This window comes from Athene noctua, chromosome 1 (assembly GCF_965140245.1).
Source record: "Athene noctua chromosome 1, bAthNoc1.hap1.1, whole genome shotgun sequence".
Classification (NCBI taxonomy): Eukaryota; Metazoa; Chordata; class Aves; order Strigiformes; family Strigidae; genus Athene; species Athene noctua.
Genome location: NC_134037.1, coordinates 88,129,403 through 88,150,832, shown reverse-complemented (window position 1 = coordinate 88,150,832; position 21,430 = coordinate 88,129,403). Strand labels below are relative to the sequence as shown.

Genomic DNA, 21,430 nt, shown 5'->3' with positions numbered 1-21,430 from the left:
ATTATAAACCACCTACAGAGGTTCAAGATGGATGCTAACAGGGAAAAGGAAGAAGCCTCCTTTGGAATTCCCCAAGCAGAACAGGCCTGGGAGGAATATATGGGATTTTTGACCACTGCAAAATCGCAGATGACAGGGGGCCTGATTCTGGATATCCATGGACAAGCACATCCTGAACAGTGGATAGAACTAGGTTACACACTTTCAAAAGCTACCCTTAACTCAGGCGTCTTTTCTGCATCATGTTCCTCAATTAGCCATCTGGCCAGTCAGCTAGTCAATGTGTCTTCTGAGACTTTAGTAGCTGGGAACAGAAGTTTAGGTAACTGTTATTTTGTTCTTCAATATATTTATGTTTGTGTGCCTTCTCCATCCAATCCTAGCCCAAATAATGGGAACTATTACAGTGGTGGATACATAACAAAGACTTTTGGTTCCCGTACTTCTGGCACTGTTGATGCCATTCAGCTTGAATTACCCCAGTGGGTGAGGGCAGCTGAAGAACGTCCCAGATTTTGTAAAGTGCTAGCAAGGGCTGTAATAAAATTCTGGCAAACTAACTACTGCAGCCAGTACAAACATGAATTTCTGCCATGCTGAAAGAGGCTGTCTTGTTATGATACCTCTCCATACTACAGTAATCATCTGGAACAACAGAACAACTAATACACCTGCAACATTTAAGCCTGCAATGTAACTGTGGACGCTGATGGGAAGAAACTAACCTGCAAAGGAATACAGAGACATCGACACAGAGAAAATCCATAGCTAATACCAACAAGTCCGTTAACGCACAGCTTTGTACTAGAACCAGCATTGACAAAACTGCCTAAAGATGAATGGGTATATTTGGAAGTATCACTTGCTTGCTATTCTTTTCTGTACTTAATTTCTTTCCAGTAGCATCCTCTGTTGTCTAGCACACCATAAGCAACTATTCTTCCAATGAATTCTGTGCAGTACCTTAGTAGATTATCTCTTCAAAGAAATGAAGTGTCTCTGCTTTTCTTGTGACATTTAAGAAAGACATTTGGATAAAATCATTGTGTAAAATGTTTGGGGCCAGGGCCAGCTTCCATTTGGTGTTTATAAAGCTCTAGGAGTTGGAACTCTTCAAGTATACAGTAATGCTGAGCAGTGGCAATGCAGTCTGCACTACTTCAGGTTTTGTTAATTTAATGAATTACAAACCCCCCCCTCTGAGACCATTACAGCACTGTAATTTTGTCACAGTCTAAACAGTGCAACGGTAAGGTAGTAAGTGGATGGAAGGCTGCTAAAGATAACACGTACATATCATGATTTTTGACAGTTTTCCTTACAGCATCGTTCCCTCCTGAGAGCTGGTCCATTGATTTCATTCAGCATAGGATTAACCACTTGATTGTTACTGGGAATAGTACTATATTATGGATGGACTTTTCTGCACAGTGGAGAATATAGTGGCATGAATACACATGAGTATACAAATCAGCTCTTGGAAAACATGGGCAATTAATAAGGAAAACCAAAGGGAGCAGGCGGCAAGACTGAACAGAGCAAAATTCAAAAATTAAGAACCTATGAAATGCCAGCAGTGCTAAAGGTTTGGTAAAAAGAAAAGAATGAGTAAATAGTCAGCTCTGAGTAAATAGTGAGGGCTGAGGAAGTAAATAGTCAGTTAATAAACTGAAGTGGGATATCTGCATCTTGCAACCACAGTAAAACAGTTCTAACTAGAAATAGGGACAACACCAAAGAGAAAGTCTCGCACATTTATAAAACATAACATGTAAAAGCATCAAGAGAAATGGGTGAGGAGCTCACTGAACCTGAACTGTTCATTTTTAATAATCTTTGAAGAGTAGGCAATTTTCAGGTAACTGGAAGAGAGCTGATGTAGCTGTCTTTCAAAGGCAAATAGGACTCAGGGGACTGCAGGGGTGTTACCTTTCATACACTAACTGCTAAATCATGGGGCGAATGAAGGGAATACAAATACTAAATGGCAGATTACATGCTATCTGGTGCCACTTGGTTTGTCAGACAACCTTGATTTTAGTGTTAATGACAAAGTTATTTAATGTGGTGGGTTGACCCTGGCAGATGCTAAGTGCCCACCCAGTTGATTTCTTACTTCTCCCAGTGGAATGGGGGAAAGATTTGGAAGAGCAAAAATGAGAAAATTCATGGGTCGAGATAAAAACAGTTTAAGAGGTGAAACAAAGCTGCACATGCAAGCAAAGCAAAATAAGGAATTCATCCACTACTTCCCATCAGCAGGCAGATGTTTAGCCACATCCTGGGAAGCAGGGCCTCAGCACGCATAATGGTTACTTGGAAAGACAAATGTCATAACCATGAACATCTTGTTTTCCCTGTTTTCCTCCCCCATTCCAGGAGCTCTTACTGCTGAGCAGGACATTATATGGTATGGAATATCTCTGGTCAGTTCAAGTCAGCTGTGCCAGCTGCTTCCTCTCCCAGCTTCTTGTGCACCCCCAGCCTACTCACTGGAGAAAACCACCTTGATGTTGTGCAGGCATTGCTCAGCAATAGCCAAAACACTGGTGTGTTACCAACACCGGTGTAGTCACAAAAAACATAGCACAAAACAGGCTGCTGTGAAGAAAATTAGGTTAATCCCAGCCAGACCCAGTACAACTGCTCACAGTTTTTTTAAATATACTCCCACAAGATATTTTGCTAAAAAAAAGCAGTATTAGCCCAAAATCCATCATAGCCCTATAACAAGTTGAAGACAGGTAAATCATCATGAATCATTGTATATTCAGCTCATCAGAAGACAGTCTTTCCAAGAAGGCCAGCAGATCAAACACTGTTAATTGCCAGTAATATATAAAACCCAGTATTTTTCCCAAAATAGTAGCTAATAAGAGCACTAGTTACATGGATTATTGTAAGTGCTCACTAAGTGACACACTTGGCAAGGATTTGTACCTTTAGCTAGACAAAGGATCATAGAATATGCATTCTGTGACCTGTGTCATGTCATGACACTGTCCTGGAATGCTGAAATACCAGGAAGGATTCAGGAAATTATGACAGATCATCAACTGAATATGAGCTCAGCACGCACTCTTCTTGCTTAGGGGATGAACATGCTCTTTGAAAGCATAAGCAAGAAACTAACAGGCAGAAACAGGAGGGAATGTTAACTCCTTGTTGTGTGTCTGGTGCTTATAAGACTGTGAGTATAAAATGAAGTTCTGACGCAGACACTTGAAGATAACCACTGTGCCAGAAAGAGATAAAAAGGCTACAGAAATCTGCCTTGTAGTGAGAGACTCATAAAGCTCAAATTGCAGTTAACTTGCTATCAAGAGTAATTGGGAGGCTGATAGAACCTGGATAAAGAACACTTTTTGTGTTTTCCTTCAGCCTTCTTCCTTCAGTTTGTAGAGCATGAGGTGTAATTTCTCTATGTCACACTCCCCTGAGTTTCTGTTTCATGGGGGCTTTTTGCGGGAACAGAACCAGAGGCCCTGGGGAGCATCTACAGGGATACTGAAGCCAGATCTGTGCAGAACCTATTGGAGCTGACAGGGCTTGTTAGTTCAGATCAAGTGCCACGTTAGTGTAACACACTACTTTCAGACTTGAGCTGGCTCCTGAAGCTGCAGTGCACTGCCCCTCAGTTAAAATGCCCAGCTTGCTCCTTACTCTCAGCTCAGACAAGTTAACTGGATCATGGAGAGCAGACAATGACTTATTTGATTATGAAGAATAATCTCTGGAAAGGATTCTTGATGGCTGATGAAGCTTAATCTGGCAGAAAAAAGGCAGCATAATATCCAATATATTAAAGTCAAAACTGGGCAAATTTGGAGCAGAGAGGAAACCTGTGGTTTTGACATGGACAATAACTGGCATCAAGATACATTAAGAACCCTAGGATGGTCCATTCAACTGGAAACCAAAATGGTAACACAAACGGGCATTTGGCCACAGAAGGTACTCATAATGGTTTCTCTGCCTTGTGCCACCTAGAAGGTTAGACTGGATGATAACAGCTGATCTCCTTTGGCATTACAATTCATACATTTTTCTGTCAACGTGTAAAACCAATTTTATCCATTCCTGATTACTGACGTTCCTGCAGCATCATTCGTAAGGAAGCAGATGTCTAATCTGAGATCTCAGGCAAAAGTGTTTTCTTCTGTGTAGGACATATTACAGTGGCACTGGTTAAGATCTTAGTCTCAGGGCCATAATGAATTCTTAGATGTTGAATGGGCTATCCACTGATTTCAACAGGAACGATTTTTACATAAACCCAAGATCCCTTTCCCTTTTGCCATGTGTTTTCCCAAGCAGAAGTGCAGCTCATTATGCAGTACAGGACGAAAGATGCTGTTCAGTATGATACTATTACCTGTGCTAGTTAAAGATTTGGATTTCCTATTTAGATGATAATAGAGAATAAAATATAAGAAGAGCAAAGCCTTCTGACATTATTGTGTCATGAAAGAAGGGACAAACCTGTGTATTGGTTTCTTAAATGGTGAGGAGATCAGTTTCCAACATTGGCCAGTTCTCTTCGAGTGCTATCCAAAGGTTTTAGATTAAGGGTTCGGGGTCCAACCATAAAACCAAGGATGATAATAGGTGAGGTTTAGCACGTCCCAGAGGGGAATGGTTTAAGACTTTCAGTTAATGCAAAATCCACCAGAACAACATTGTTACTAGCCTCTCATTAAGTAAACAGCCACTGGCAACTGCTGAAAAGGAGTATGATTTCTGATCACCCTAAAATATGCTAAGAAACTTACAAATTTTGGTCTTGTGTACAACAGTTCAGGGTAAGAAGTTCATATTGAGCCACAATAATGATAAAATAATGCTATTATACTTTCACCTTCATTACACTCTGAATCATGCATTGACGTTCCTGTAAACACATCTAACATGCCCTAGGCTTGGTTTGCACTGTATAATAAAAATGATGAAAATAATTGGGGTCAATTGAGTTGACCTATAGTGCTTTTTATTGTTTTAAATTTGTATAGCTAAGATTTAAATTGGTGCAACAAGTGATCAGGATTTTGCTCATAAACCCAAACTGACAGGCAATAAATGGATCAGAAAAACTAATTTTAAGAAATCTTATTTAAACAGATTTTCCCTACCATGACATGTTAGTAGTGCCTTTCTAAAACAAAGTTGCATAAACAAGAAGGAATCCGAGCTGCTGAAAATTAATTTTTTGGGTAATATGGCCATTTCACTCTGTTAATAGTTCTGGTCAAGGCATCTGAACAAACAGAAATAATGGGACTGAAAGGTAGTAGAATGATAATTCTGAAGACTTGTCCACAATTGCAAGGAGCTTTTCTTTTTGCTTTTTTTTTTTTTTTTCTGTATCTTATCTGACATATCATATTTCTGTATCATATATTAATTATGTTTAATTAATATAAAGTCAGCTCAGCTGAAAATTGTGCACAGTTAAAGATGGCATGCTGTGACCTAAATCCAGATATCTTTAAATAGGGCAGTCTCATTATTTGAGCCTAGTTCTCAATCTTACTTTTGTCTTATCTCCACAGGATTAACAAGGAAATCTAAATGTTTCTGGAAGAAGACAGTTGACTAGGATACTGTGGCATACGTGTGCTACCTATGGAACCTCCCATCAACTCTTTGCCTATCCAAGGACACCAAAGCTGAAACATGTGACAAAGGTTAGAGCAGTACCTCTGGAATAACATTTCTTGTTCTTCAGAGGAGTCTGTATGGCTAGCAAAAAAAGAATTTTTGCAGATTTATGGCTCTGAATCTTTAAGCAGTTAATCATAGTAAGGTACTTTTCCTTCTTAACCATCAAAAAGTGGAGTGAGATGGGCTTTTCTGTGAGGATCTTGTTATGATCATACACTGGCTTTATTAGAATTTTTTCTCTGACTGAAAGACTGGAAGAGAAGTAAAGAATTGATTTCGATATGTTCTACTTAATAATGCAATGTATTTAAATATAATAGAAAAAAACTGAGAAAAAATTTAAATAAGGAACGTGCTAATCCACTTTCTTGAAGATGGATGCTAATTTTATTTGTCTTGACCCTCCACTGAAACCTGTCTCCATTATCTATCCAGTGGGATTGGACGTCTCAGCTTTGTTCCACCGAAGACCTTTAAAAAAATAAATTCCAAAATTTCAGGAATTAATATATTCAAGTGAACAGACCACTTTGATAGCACTTTGTAACAGTACAGACAAAAAATTATTTGTTGTGCATGTAGCTCACAGAAAGAGTCTGATCTCATTTTACTGTAAATCCATTGCAGTGCCATTGGCTTCAGCGTAGTTGCTCCTAACTTGCCAAGACACAAGATGTCCGGTATTTTATTTTCTTCTTCTGGAAGAAAATGAAACATAGATTTCCAAGGCACATTAATGGTCAAAACAATAGCATATGCGCCAACTATTTGAACACTGTGCTCCTGAGTTTTCTGTTTTCTGACATACTCTGTAATGCTGCATGCACAATCATTAAGTCATATATACTTGAATGCAGAGTATCCTATTCGTCCCACCAAACCAGCCATCTAGATGTTAGGACGCTCATCCAAGCTATTTCTCCAGGTACACTCTATAGAAAGAGATCAGCACCTATGCTAGGGGTGATTCTTTCCATCCTCTGATAGGTGGGATGGACAAGGCTCTGTGGACATTCTGGTCTTTCTCCATAGAAGGAACAACCTAGGAAGCCTTGCTAGACAGCCTGCAATAAATTGTCAATACTACCCATAAACCAGTATTGACTTACACTTGACTTAACCTTTGTGAAGGTAGGAATCAATAGTTTTTGGGCTGGTTAAAGGAGTTGAGTCTGAACAAAAAGTTAATAACGTGAGGTTGAACAGAAGTAAATGTCTGTAATACTCACCTTGTGGCACACTCTCTTCAACTGGCTTCCCAAGCTTCCACCAAATGGAGAATGGTTAATTGAGTGGTGAGTAGTGGAAACCATGTTAGAAAATGAAATTGAGAAGCAGATAGTTAACAACAGAGTGTCAGGGTATGAGACTGTAATAATTTACTAGTGATAATGGCTTCTGCTGTATGAATGCCACCACAAAAGGTAGAAAACACTTGTGCTTACCTCATATATTGGAAGACACCCAAATACTGCACCAGCCTCTCTATATCCAGACTCAAAACATTCCAAAGGTTGTCTATGGATCTGACCAAGGAAAGGCAAAGTCAGTGCATTACTAGCTGAAGACAAAAGGTAATGAAGACATTACTTCTGCTCTCAAAATGCATGGTAACATTCACGTTATTTGAAGAAATATATGTAATTACTATGTGGAGCGATTATGGTTTATGCACAGGCTTTCTTTGTACCATGTAAAGGCTGCCTTGAACTTTTTTTTTTTTTTTTAAATTAGGAGGGGATCAGTCTTTTGCTATAGAAAATGCATAACCAGCAAAATTCCAGCTTCCCAAGGGACACATAATCAAGACAGTTAACAGCAAAATGCTTTTTATCACCTAAGTTAAAGCTAGTTTTAAAGACTTAGTTCTCTCACCTATTAACACCCTGGATAAGATCACTAAAGGAATAATTTTCAGGGTACTTGTCAGGTTTGGTGGATGCATGCTATCAGAGGACAGTGGAAGTCTAGCCAAGGGGTAATGGAGTAAGAACTCCCCCTCTGACGAAAGCTTCATCACAGGGCTGTCAGTCTGGCTATCCTGTTGGGCTTTGTAAATTGTGAACACTTCAGCAGCCAGTTGTGAAAGATGCAGATGAACAGCACATTTCTTCTGTTAACTGTTGAAAGCTTTGAATTTGCAAAACTACCTCAGGTACCTTGACAGTTCATCCACCTCACATGAATCCTGAGACTTAACCTAGGTATTACACTTGTGGACAGGGCAGGAAATGAAACTGTCTTTACATGATATAGCTGTGATTTCACCCTAGGAAGCCAATTTATGGTCCTCCAAAAAGGAAAAAAAAATATGCATCTACAGCTTGAAATACCACAAAGAACTCTCGTTTCCATCAAATTTGAAAATATGAGTTTAATTTGAAATGGTACATTATACAGAGATTTTCTACTTACATTTTTTTATGGTCTTACTAACACATTACTGATTGTGCTGCAGTACTAACAGTTTAAGAGATGCCAAAACCTCAACAATGTAAAACATTCCTAAAGGAATCTCTTCCAGTGTCTGTCTGTCAATTCTAAGCATTACTCATGTGCATTAATTTCTAGGCATTACCTACTGCAGAAAGACAGGACAATTGAATTATGTTGAGCCAATCATATACTCTAGGTGTTTGCACAGCCACTGAATAGCACACCTCTAGTTTTAAGTGCAAACTTAAGTCCACTGGCTTGATAGGCAATCCACTGGCAAATGATATGAAATCAAGCCTTTTTCTCACCAAAAGCTCAATTAGAAGGGGACTCCAGTGTTAACATATCAATTATCTTCTGCTATGATACCTCCAGTGAGTCCTCTTTTCAAATGACTAGGTAAAACCCAAAGCAAAGCCAACCTCTACTGACTTGTTCCACAATGACCTCAACCACTGACTTTGCAACAGTAAATTTCATGTTTTATACCCATCATCAACATACTTTTTCCCACTAACACTTCTCTCTCTTACTACTACTGCTCTGTCTACGGCTGGCAAACAACAGGACACCAATGATCAACTGCCGTTACTTTGCAGTGCATGCTCCTACAGCAGCTACATCAGTTTCTCTGTGATTTAAACACAGGCTGCTCTGGAGACAGTGCAGCACCTGTGAGCTACCAACTTGTTGTAAAAAGTATTCATAACGATATCTAAACTAACTCAGAACTCTCCTGGTTTCTGATTTAATGGGAACCCTGGAAGAACTATTGTGTATAACCACAGATTCACTGTTGTTCTAGTATTTTCACACTTCCTTCAAGTAAACCTTAGATATTTAGGATTTCTGTTGGAGCATGTGAAAATTCTACAGTTTTTTTAAATGCTGTTAAACCAAACAAGTGAATGAGTGTGTGCTACCTTCTAAACTGGAATTTGGAAGTGTGATACAATGAGAATGAAAACCAGGGAGGTTTCTTCAATCCTTATGCTTATACGTTTTTGTTCTAGCTTGTCCATTGAACGAGAAGAATATGTAGGGTTATTTGTGGCTAATTTCTAAATACAATTGCATTTCTTAAGCACTGCACAGAACAGAAACAAATTTGTCATATACATTAGGTACCTTTGGAGAAACCAGAGCTTTGAAAAACTTCAAGTCTTGATTTATGTCCACATGTTCAGGCTTTTTTAAAGCTGAAGGTGATCTGGTCAGTTTTTTCCAACTGTACACACAAGACAGAAAAAAACCTGATGCACCTATCAAAATAGCAATTTTGAATGCAACATTCTTATCTGGCTCCGAAATAATATTAGTTTGAAGTGTAAATTATTCCATATATCTTCAAAATATAATTTATATTAGGACCTTTGTAGGTGTCATGAAGTGTTTCACTAACACTTTGTCAATCCAGACACAGGCTTGTCATCTTTAGAAGGCTGGAAATGTTAATATAAAAAACATTAGTTACCACAGCTAGGTGCTAACTCACTGTCTGATAATGGCTTTTCAGCATTTCTGTCAGTTCTGACTGCAATTCTTATATGACACTTTCATAACAAAGAAGGTTTCCTCTGCTCATATATCTGGTTTCCAAAGTCAACCACAAGAAGAAATGATCTAGAGTGTCTGTTAGTGTAGATTAACACAGTTTCATTTATAATGAGAAAAATTAAGTCAGATCACACAAGCTAAGGAATTATAAACTACAGAGAGAAACTGTGACTATTCTTCTAATTGTGTCTCTCCACCTGCTGACATTTTTCAGTAGATCACCTGAGCCACTTGTTTAAACTGTAAGCACCTATGCTATTCAGCTGGGTTTGTACCTTTTCAGGTCTATGCACATTTGGGGAATATCTGTTAATAGCATTTATAATTTCATTTATTAATTGAAATTCTAAAATATTATCTTAGTGACTTATATGACAGCTATCCAATAAGCAAATTGTGGTATCATCATGAAGATAACTGACTTGATCCAAAAGAAGCTTCTGTATCCTGTAAAGAACAAAGCCTAGCATCCATAAGTCACACAGCGTTTGAATGACAGTTAGCTAGCTATCCATTACACTGTTTGGTACAATTATTCCAGAGGAATCAAGTTACTCTTGAGGTGACAGCACACAGAGTATATAGAACAATAAGACTGAAACTTTCTATTCCGCAACATGTGGCTGCCTCTTTTTTTTCAGTTCTCCATACAGTTAAGCAGGCTTCTCATCTGCTTCCAGTTTGTTTAATTAATGTGTTTTAAACATACGATAGCCATTCTCCTTTACTGAAATATTTGAAGAGTCCTCAAAAAGTAGTCACAGTTTGACAAAGGCATGTCATTTATGGAAAGTTTCTTTAAGGTTAGCTGGCTTAATTACAGTATCTTTGATTCCAGAGGTTTCAAACTAGCTGCTGACTATTCAGAATGACTACAGGGGTTAGTCCTTCAAACACAGCCAAGCACTTCTCTAAATTGATGAGTTACTGTTCTGACTTCAGTGTGACTACTCACATTAGTAAGAACTATATGAAATAATAAGTGTTAGCAGGATGCTGACCTAAATGGGGAAACAAAAAAGCAATTTACAGATTTCCCATTGTCCCAGAGTGCTTTGGTTAAAAGGGGGCCTAACAATGCACATGGTATATGAAACCTTACCACTAAAGCACGTATGACTTTTTAAGCCCAGATGTAATTTTTCCCAGATTTGGACTGCTTTGTTACTAAAGGCACTGTGCAAATTGCCTCTAAAGATTTCTGCTTTGGTCTTTATGTTAATTTGGGCAACCCACTCAACAAACCAGGGAGCTCCAGGACTAGAAATATGACTTAAGCTAGAGGGCCAAGGCTCTCTGGCTTGACTTGTAACTAACCTACATCCCTTGAGAACTCTGACTTGAAGGAGAGAGGTCCGACACTGCTATTCAACACACAACATTTATGCCAGTGTCAGAACATCAAGATCAGAGGTACGTGAATGTGTCCATAACATCCCAGCAAATTTAGGAAGACCATTTTTCTAACTGAAAGATTAAATTTGGTTTATTCTTACAGAAGGATTTGGGTTTGGGTTGAAACTATTCACATTAAGCTTTTTCAATACATTTTTTGGGATCCCAGAAGTCCATCAGCTTGTGGAACTGGAAAGGAAACAGGCTGCTAAGCTGAACACTGTACATAACATACAGATTCTAATTAGGCTAAAATCTGAGACAATTATCTAGTCATCATTATTACTGAATTCAAATCCTGAACATCGCTTAATCCTGACTGTCACCTGGTTATACCAATTAAAAGATTTATCCATGCTGTATAAAAACATTTTTGAAAAGAAGTATTTCCTACAAGTTATTTAGAAAAAAAAATATTTTTTCTGATGTTCAGGTGAAAGGTGCTTTTTAAGTCTATTTTCAGAACTGTTTTCCCAACCATACATGTATGCAAATGTATGAGATCTTACTTGTCCCTGTACAGCATGAGAGGATATTCAAACTTCTTTTCCATATGCTTGCTTTCCTCTTTAATTATAGTAGGAAAGTTATTAACATCACAAGGCAAAATCAACCGACTGATATCTGATAACTCAAACTTCCTGGGCTGTCCGAAGTAACCAAGATAGCATCCGTTCATGGCATGCCAGAGCCTACAGACAGAGTAGAAGCGGTGCCAAAGGACAGAAAGAAAAAATGAATACTTTTAGAAATGGAACAAAAATTGAGCATATATCTGTTTAGATTATCAAGTTCTGCAGTGCTGTTCTAAAGTTCAGTCTAGAGATTGAAGTTCCCTGTTCATACTGTAACTAACTTGAGAGTAAAAAATTCTCAGAAAGAGGTTGTAAAAATCGGAAAACAAAGCTCATCTTTGTAATTACAAAACTGAGGAATAAAGGCACCAATATCCTGAATTTCTCCTACAGTAAGGTACTGCCACCAGAGTAGGATCTACACAGAATTTCCTTATTGATTCTCCCAAAAAACCCAAAAGAAACCCTTCCAAATGTACTTGTTAGCCGAGGAATTACCGTTGTCTATAAAGCATCTTCAGACCGCAGTGGTTTAATTGCATAAGCATTGGTTCGATGCAATGCTTAGGACCCATGTTAATTTAACAAGTATTGAAAGCTAAACAGACTTAGAACATGAAGTAATTTCTAAAATGATGGGGCTGTTACCTATGCATTCAAGGTCACCTTGCTGAAAGAAAATGACAGTCTGCAAAACGTCTGACTTCCTGAGAAAACTGGAAGTGTCACATTAAAAAATTAGTTCTTTCAGGTGCAGAACAGAAAAAGCACACAATGTTGTATTTTATTTAAGTACTTTATCTAGCCTATCTACAAGTCCAGCAAGAAGAGAAACTCTGGAGACAGTTCAACTGATTGGACATAGCAGTAAGAAGTATTAGTCATTTTTGTACCTGACTGAACCATCAATAGACGCTGTCACTACCACATTTTTCTCATCTTCATGAAATAAGTCAACCACTTCAGTAGAGTGTGCGCTCCAGCAGAGCTCCTCCTTTATTTGCTGAGGGAAAAAAAAGCAACATAACCGTATTATAGGCAGTTCTGTATGCCACCATGGTTGCTAGCTTAGTGGATTTATCAGCATGGCTTTCTGAAAATTAAAAAAGGAGAAAAAGTAATCCCTCCATGAAACAGTCTGCAAAGGGCATATGGTAGAAACACCACTCAGGGGACATAGATAAATTCGTTCTTAACGTAGCCTCGTTGAACACAATGGAATAATGCTAATAGCATTTTACTTATGTTTTTCTTGTTTTCCACAGCATCAAGTTATTATTTCAGGTAAAAGACATGACCTTTATGTGCAGGAAATATTTTTAGTCCCTGTAGAGCTCTGAATCCATTTTTCTCTTTTTGTCTTATCTTGGTATACTGTTCAAGTCAAGAAAATCTGTCAGATTTTTCCTTACATTTTTACTGTTTTCTGGATCTTCTAAGAATGAGGCAATGCTCCAGCACATAATATGTCCCTCTGTTTAAGAAAGGAAAAAGCAAAATGTCAATAAATTTTGTTAGTGCTACACATTCACTTGTTGCTACCATATGCTCTTGGTAAACACTGAGCAGAATGAAGCAGAGATTACAGGTCAGTGGAAGTTTTTTTAAGATGAATGGCACTAACTCATTGTCAAGCACAGAGTAGAAAATAATAGACTATTCATTAATATGCGAAGAAATATATATATATACACTGTGAGCATGTGTCATTAACTGGGTAGGTTTCAAATGGAAAGAAAGTAAAGTTTTTTTCTTTAAATGACATAATTTAAAAAAATAAGAGTCATCTTGTCAAGACAGTTACTTAGTGCACAAACTAGGTATGAGAGCTTCCTGGGGATTAAACTGTTTTTCAGTCCTGGTAAAATGGACAAAGTTTGATTAATTACATACATAATGAAAGCTTAATGCTTTACAACCTTTTAGTGCACTCATGTGAATAAAAGAACCACTTTCTTTATGACCCACAACTGCTCAATTTCCTGCCTCTTTCCTGATGAAGTTGCCTCTTATCTCTCATTTCTACTACTAGACAGAGGAATCTTTTGTGTGATTCCAACTTTCATACTGGTCACATCTGATTTCTAGGACCGTACATTTTCGAGAAAGCAAGGAGGCTGACAGAGAAGTTGACCTTTTCCTAACATGGAAAAATCTGTAATGGGAACAAGAAATTGGTAGTACTGCAGATAAGAGAGAAGGGTGTGGAAAGCATGAAAAGCAAATACACAGTGGCGCAAACATAAAAGGACAGAGTATCAGATGAACAGGTAATAGGATGGATACTTTTCCACAACTAATTAAAATCCTGTTCAGTGCATGCTGCCTTCCTGAACTCATTTACTGATTTGATTCAATGGGGAGTGAAACTTCTCTTCATTTTCAGCACCAATGTCAAGCTACTGTTCAGTTTTGAAAAAAACCCAAACTTGCTCCATCCAACTTCTGACAGCATAAGAAGACCAGGAAGCTGACAGGAAAGAGTTCTAATAGATATTTTAGAAGAAAAGTGACACATTAAAGGACAAAAATCTCATATGACAGATGCAGAAGAGGAAAATTGCCAGGGTGATTCTAAAGGTTTGGAGGAGAATCAGACAGCAGATAAACTCTTGGACTTTCTGCCAAATGAAAGCCAGTTTTGGTGTGAAATTAAAAGTCTAACAATGAGCTGCTAGCACAGACACAAGTGCTTTCTTTCCTTATATAGCAGCATATTGCTGAAGCCATTACTGTGCAGTTCATCAGTTTCCAAATCATGGCTCTTGGTACAGCCACAGCTGCAGTTTTTTATTTAGTTTTATTACTATGGATGAGAAATTTTTGGTTTTAGCAGTAATATTTGTCCTTGGTATTAATACAATAATTCAGATGGAAAGTATATGCAGGGCTCGTGAATGAAGAAAATTTTAGTGTCTTTTATGAAGACAATTCTAATGATAATGCTACTAATGCTAAGCTTTAATCTACCATCCTTTCACACTAGAAAATACCTTTTCAATTATTTAATTATAGCCTTAATGGAGAAAGTCTGGCAGCATTTGGACCTTCATTTCCACATTTCTGGCATATTCACAGGATGATATTTTGAGGTCCTACAGACTGTCCTGAACAGAATGACTAACATGTTAACTCACCCTTACTGCCTGCCAAAAGCGTTTTAGCGGAGGTGTCTGTACATAATGCTGTCAGAGGAACTGAAGGGTATTTTGAAAATGGCAAAAGTTCTTTCACTAAGGTTCCCTAAAAGAAAGAAATAAATAGGCACATATTTATAATATCTACATGAAAAAAAAAAATGCATCAGAAGTTGAGTGCCATTGATTTGACCTGTTCAGAATTACTCAGCTCATATCTATTCAGAAAGCTGCTAAAAAGGTAGGTTCCTAATCTACTGAATGACCAAGATAGCTGGGGTGTATTCTTCTAGAGTGCTGTCTCTTCTACATCAAAAGAACAAGCTATTTCACTCTTCAAGCAATTCAGTCTAGCTGTATGTACCCCTACTTCACCTCTTACCTCTCATTTACTGTGGAATATCATTAGTATGCATCTCATTTGCCACTGAAATATTTCTTGCTGCAAATGAGCCCATGATATCTCCTTCTCCAACTTGTTATATTTTTCAAGTAACCACCAGTAGACTTTCTCCCTTACTGCCTCTTCAGGTTTGGAAGGAGGTGAGGGAGAACGTCTTGCTGATAAGGAGATTCTTGACTGAGTCACCAATATAATGATGATGACAATCACACTGGTGATGACATCACCATCATCTGAACTTGGAGATTCCTACAGGAATCTAAGCATGCTAATGACCAATATTACCCAATCACATCATGGTACTCCCCCTTCTTGCTGTATTAACTTTATATCTCTTGCTTAGAGTAACATGTTTTCTGGAATAGAGTCTTATAGATCTGAGGTGATATGACAACTAAGCCATTGGCATTCTGTTGCATGACTGGCTTTACAAGCTGATTAGAGCTGTAGACATTATGTGTTAGGATACTATTAAATATGTCCTGATTTGTAACCCTACGAGTGCTAGCCGGCTTATGCAGTGTTCCAGAGATTTTTTCTCTCTTCTGAGAGTAGGACAGTCTTCCTTGCTTATCATCCTTTCTTAGAAGTTAAATGTTGTCTGTGCAAAGTCAACTTCTAGACTTCCACATAACTTTACAGTCGTTTTTTGTTATAATTATTTCAAATCATGTTTTTTCATTTTCCACTTGCCATTACTCCCAGCTACAGTTATTAAAGCAGAACTAATTTGTGTCTGTGGAAGAAACTATTAACCAAAAAATGCAATAAAATATCTGCTGCTGCAACTGCTAGTTAAATTGCATGTTTCCAAAGCTTAGAGTTATCTTCTCAATAGTCCGGACCCATCCCAAAGACAGTCAGCTACCTGAATACTCCATAGGCAGATACAGCCATTTTCATGAGCAGAAGCCAGTATTGGTGGGTGTCCTGCTACAGCTTTGGATGACTGTACATTCTTCTTCAAGTACTGGATATTCCTATACCTAGTTGTGACTTCTGCTTTGGAACACAAATGATCATACATTTTCTCAACAATTTTTAGTACTACTTTAGAATGCACAGAAATTACATAACACTAGGGAAAAAAAGTAAATTTGAAAATCCATCAAGATGGATTACTCTGAAAACATTACAAATACATCTTCATGACCTTATCTAAACCAGCCAGAACTATTGCTCCCTGATGCAGGGGAATCTTACTTAAAGCACAGCAACAGATTTTACAGAAACTGCAAGCACCAGTGAGGGTAGGGGAGGAGTGCAAGACAGTGGTCATCATGACAGCTGAGAGGCAGTTCTGCAGCCTCTGCATGAAGCTTCTAGAGATTTCTATAAATTCAGCAATGAAGTGAAGTTTAATAGCTAAATGACACTTAACAGTTCTGAAATTATAGATTTCTATACTTATTTCACCAGTTTAAAACTTTTGCTAAATGCAAGGTGGTGGTCATAAAGAACCTTTTTTGAGTTCCTGCTATGACTTCCCCAGAGCTGGAGATGCTGGGGGGTCCCATGAAAGTCCTCAGTGAAACAGACATACAGTATATGCAGGACCTCACATGACTGTCTATTTCATTGAGCTGCTACAAGGTTTAGGGATATTCTGGTTTCAGGGCATGTTTTCTTTACAAAATAAATTCAGCTGAAATTCACATTTAAGATGATCAATTTCCTTGTTACTGGGAAAGTCTGTTTTCCATCAGAGTATGTCTAAAGGATTCAGAAGAATCTAGAGGATTTGCTTCTTGAAAATTCACCAACTCCATTTGGACAGCTTTAACTTTTAAGGACTTGTCTCTCTCTTGTTTCTGTTGTTTTAAGGATATATACTGTAGGGAAGACTTTTTCTTCGAAAATTTCATCTGCTTTTGAAGCTTTTGTCTGTGAGGCCATTCATTCATGCTTGACTCACATTTGCTCCTGCTATACCATTTCAATAATTCATTGCTCAAATATTTATGTGGAAGAGAAGTGTGTATAGCTGACATTCCCAGATTGTGCAAGGTTTTCAGCATCATATCTATTTAGAAAAAACATAAATTAAGCCCTTGCATATCCTGCATCCTGGCCTGGCTTTTTGGAAATAACTTCAAATCAGAAGGGAGCAGAAGATCTTGAGGCGTGTCATTCACACACCAATGGTATACCAATTATTCTAAACACAGTTTGCCAGAAAAACTGACAAACTCAGTTTTGATACTAATCTGGGCAGAACACATGAATCAACAACAAAGAGAATGCAAAACATCTTTCATACCTGTTGTTATTTGAATCTTAATTTCATCATTTCTTACATTTTCCTAAAAGCAAGGAATAAAATGTAACAGAATTAGAAAATGGAATTTGGATCTAACTAAGAACTATTCTCTAGTTGAAATTATTTTTAAGAACTTTTTTTTTTTTTTAATTGAAGGATACAAATATTACCCCAATTCCCATTCAATCTGGAATGGCATTGAGTGAAAACAAGAAACATTTCATCTGAAGAGAAGCAAAATCATAGATGAACAAATCACAGATGAAATTAATTGGAACTTAGGAGCATGCTAAAGATAAATTTGGCTGAATGTCATTAATTTCTTAGGACAAGCAAAGTCGATCACTTACAGTCATGTGAATGTAACCTAGATCTCTTACAGAGTTTAATTCAGAATATGCATATAGCCTTGTTACTGCCTTGAACAAAGATGAACAAAGTGCATAAACAGCAATAACATTTACTCATATCTGCATCTTCAGTATGAGAATTGTCACAGCTCTTCATTTGTGCCTTACTATATAGGCTTCTGAGGATCCCCAACGCTGACAGTAATCAGTATATTGGCCCAAAAATTTGCCAAGTCAAGTAAGGCAGGAAAAAATATGCAGTCACGAGTGTTTGAGGTATCTTAAAAGGTGACATGCCAATTCAATCTCATCCTACCTATTGATCTGTAAGGCTTGATATGTTGGGCTTCTGGGGATCTTTTTAAGAGCTGCCAGTGACTGTCTATTTTGTTATACTAATAACTACATGGCACAAGATACTGTATTCTTTAGTTTGTGGATAACATTAGGCCTGTGTCTACTTGGAAATCTGTGAAAGTGCCATGCTCTGCCGAAACAACATGCAGGAAAGAATCTGAGATGTAGCAGGATTTTTCTCTTTTTGCCTACTTGCTATTTGTTGCTCTGCAGATATGCTCTTCTGGCATGGACAAAAAGTGTCACAAAAATCATAATGCTATCCTTAGCAAAAATACCCAGATTGAGACGCTGGCATCTTGATAGTAAATTAAAAAAAAAAAAATAAAAATCATACTGTCATTTAAAAGAATGTATCCAAGCAAGTGTGGCTGCAATGTAGATGTGGTTCCACTTTTATTCAAGTATTGAATGATTTGTCTATTTTACCTTCCCCTTTGAGTTCTTCTATACCCCCATTTGAAAGTCAGAACTGCTAGTCATAAGCATCAGCTATTCCATGTATCACAGAGCCTGCTGCCTGACAGAATGTACTCTTAGTTCCCCATCTCATTCAGCTTAGGTGAATTAAGTTCATTTCTCTGTAATTCTTGATACTTAGTTTTGTGCATGGCTTTATGGAGGTATTTTAGTAAGCTACAGGATTTTAAAACCAGAACCAAAATGAAAATAGACATTTGTTTTGAACGCTATCAAATCCATGAAGCCACTATACCTACCTTACGTAAGTTTGAAGAACTGTTCTTGTGCTGTGGAATGGCACTGATACCATGCCTCACAGTAGCAGTAGTAGAGGGCAGGGAGCTAGTTTTCCTGTGTGAAAGAAATTATTGAAGATCACTGACATTCTTGAAGATACCGTTTGCTATCTGGAAACATCATCCAGTGTAATAAAGCATAATAAAATAGCATCTGAATTGATTAGACTGATTAGACTAAGGGTTGTTGATGTTTTATAAATTTATCTAAGTAACTAGGCAATTTTTGCATATTACACAGCCAACCTCTCCTGTCAGGAGTTTTAAGCAAGTTAAATCTGTAATAAATCAAAATTAACACTGGTGTGCATCCTCAAGAAGGGGAAAAATTCAGTGCATGCCAATGGTTTGTTCCCTTTCATTTTACACAGTGCTTTGCTCTGCAAATAGTTTTCAGTTATTTATAGAAGCTTATTTTCAATCTGTTAAGAAAGTTATCAGAAACAGGATTCTGTGGAAGAAACTCAGGAAAAAAATTGGATGTGGTCTTCAAGGTTTGTGTTTCTGAGTCAAGTTCTGGCTGTGCTAATGAGAGGTTCTTGCCACATAACTTACACCAATGTCACAGACTGCCCTGTTTTTGAGAGGAGTCTCTGAATAGCTGGGATAATGTAAAACCCCTACAGAAAGTACGTAGCTGGGGTAGCCCACTTTAATTTGGACAGGTGGCCATGACTTTGTAATTTTTCAGTGTTTGATTTTACAGACTTGCAAGCATTCTTGACTATTGTGTGTGTGTATACTGATCACAGTCAAATTCATTCAGGTACCTTCCCAGTACATACAAAACATCCTAAGCCTATATGATTCAAAGTCACTGGTAGGATTCTCCTGCTTAAGCATAATCAGAACTTTTCTTGATTTATAAAAAATTCTATTTGTGAATTGTAATCACCACATTTTAATTTAGCTAGGATTTCTTAAAGTAATCATTAAGCTATAATGTCAAAAAGCAAATTTATGTTCAGTTAGGTGGCACTGGTACATTCAGGGGTGTAGTAAATGCATAAGCTACTTGAAGGTTTTAAAGCAATGTAAGACCATAAACCATCCTTATGATTCAGGAGAGCAAAAAAACTGCCTAATTGCTTTAAGACCTTTAAGCTGCATAAGTATTTAAATCATACAGAGTCCTGTTGGCTACCGTTGCCTTTGCATATCCACTGGAAGACAAGCTCTTCTGAAGTTATGTACAGGTGCAGTGCCTTTTTCACAAAATTAGCATATTCGTGTAAAATTCTGCTCTCCATTCAACCCTACCAACCTATGCCAGCTCCAAGTTTGTTTTAAGATAAAAGTTGAGGCTGCACACTTCAGTGATCTTGCTTCTCTCTTTGTTTGCTAAGAGTATCTAATAGTATGAGGATTGTATCAGGTTTAAAATAAAGAAAAAGGCTGCTGCAACACAGTGTTATTTCACAGAGATAAGAATCAAAGAAGGTACCCTACACAGGAAAACTGATATCTGTCAAAAGCTGACTTCTGTTGAATTCTTCAACAGAACTGAGACTTATGAGGTCATTTAGAGAACAAAAGGACAGCTTAGTGGTAAAAAAAAGAACATATAATATGAAGTTATAAGCATTACCAAAGTTCAAGGATGGGAAAGCTAATTAACTATTTGAACTTGAACTGATTAAATACAAGACAAATCCCAATTTAAATCAGCTATCTTGGACAAACATTACAACAGTTTAGTACAACAAAATTCCAAATGACTTTGTGTGTCCTGGGGCACACAGTTACCTGGAAGAGAAAGCACTATGGACAAGGAATAACACGGCATTGACTCCAGATGCTTGAAGAATTGAAGCCTGGCTGTCTTCATTAATTTTACACCTGAAAATAAAGGTGTTTATACACAATGTGTCAGATAGGTTGTGTATTGTTCCCCCCAAAAAGTTGCAGACTTTATTTGGAACCTAAAAAATTAAACATTTAATTTCCCAGAATGTATGTCACCTAAAAGTTTTAGTCACAGTTTTTCAGAATCAGTTGATCAGTTATGATGGATTAATGTCAGTGAAGAGTAGGTACAAAATGTGTCTGTGCCAAGAAAAACAGAAACCTGATAGAATGATGAACATTTAATCCAGCCAAGTATTTTCTTGAGATTTAGCATTTAAGAGAAATGTAAAGTAACTTATGTTGAAGTTAACTAAGTTAATGTTAGAAAAGTACCTTGCTCCTAACATTCAAACCAGTCATGTGAACCATGGGTAAAATACTCTACTTTCTAAGCACTGACTTTCTTGTCTTCCATGCATCCACATAAATTGGCTCCCTCATATATGGGGAGGCAAAAGCAAAGGAAGATACACAACCAGAACTGCAGTTCAGTTTTGATTATTTCCCATGGTACAGAAAAACTCAACTAATTTTCTCACAAACATGCCAATTTTACATGAAGGATGCTGTGAAACTATTGGGTAGGATAGTTAAATATTGACTTTGTATGGTCTTAAAAGGCATGTATTCCACCAACAACATAGAAACACTGCAGTGCTGCTCTACCCAGTCTATCCAGACATGTTGTCATTG

General features: G+C 37.5%; 1 protein-coding gene across 1 annotated transcript in view; it reads right to left on the bottom strand.

Annotated features, from left to right (window-relative positions):
* Positions 1-5,977: 5,977 nt before the first annotated feature.
* Positions 5,978-21,430, bottom strand: part of WDR64 (WD repeat domain 64) — an 81,002-nt gene continuing 65,549 nt past the window's right edge. Inside the window, exons 17-28 of the mRNA XM_074896845.1 lie at positions 20,636-20,728; positions 18,851-18,944; positions 17,425-17,467; positions 16,033-16,166; positions 14,762-14,867; positions 13,037-13,098; positions 12,518-12,627; positions 11,559-11,741; positions 9,226-9,325; positions 7,107-7,187; positions 6,891-6,924; positions 5,978-6,132 (exon numbers count right to left, since the gene is read on the bottom strand). Coding sequence (XP_074752946.1) covers positions 6,089-6,132; positions 6,891-6,924; positions 7,107-7,187; positions 9,226-9,325; positions 11,559-11,741; positions 12,518-12,627; positions 13,037-13,098; positions 14,762-14,867; positions 16,033-16,166; positions 17,425-17,467; positions 18,851-18,944; positions 20,636-20,728 — 1,084 coding nt within the window. The 3' untranslated portion in view covers positions 5,978-6,088. The remainder of the gene's footprint in view (positions 6,133-6,890; positions 6,925-7,106; positions 7,188-9,225; positions 9,326-11,558; positions 11,742-12,517; positions 12,628-13,036; positions 13,099-14,761; positions 14,868-16,032; positions 16,167-17,424; positions 17,468-18,850; positions 18,945-20,635; positions 20,729-21,430) is intronic.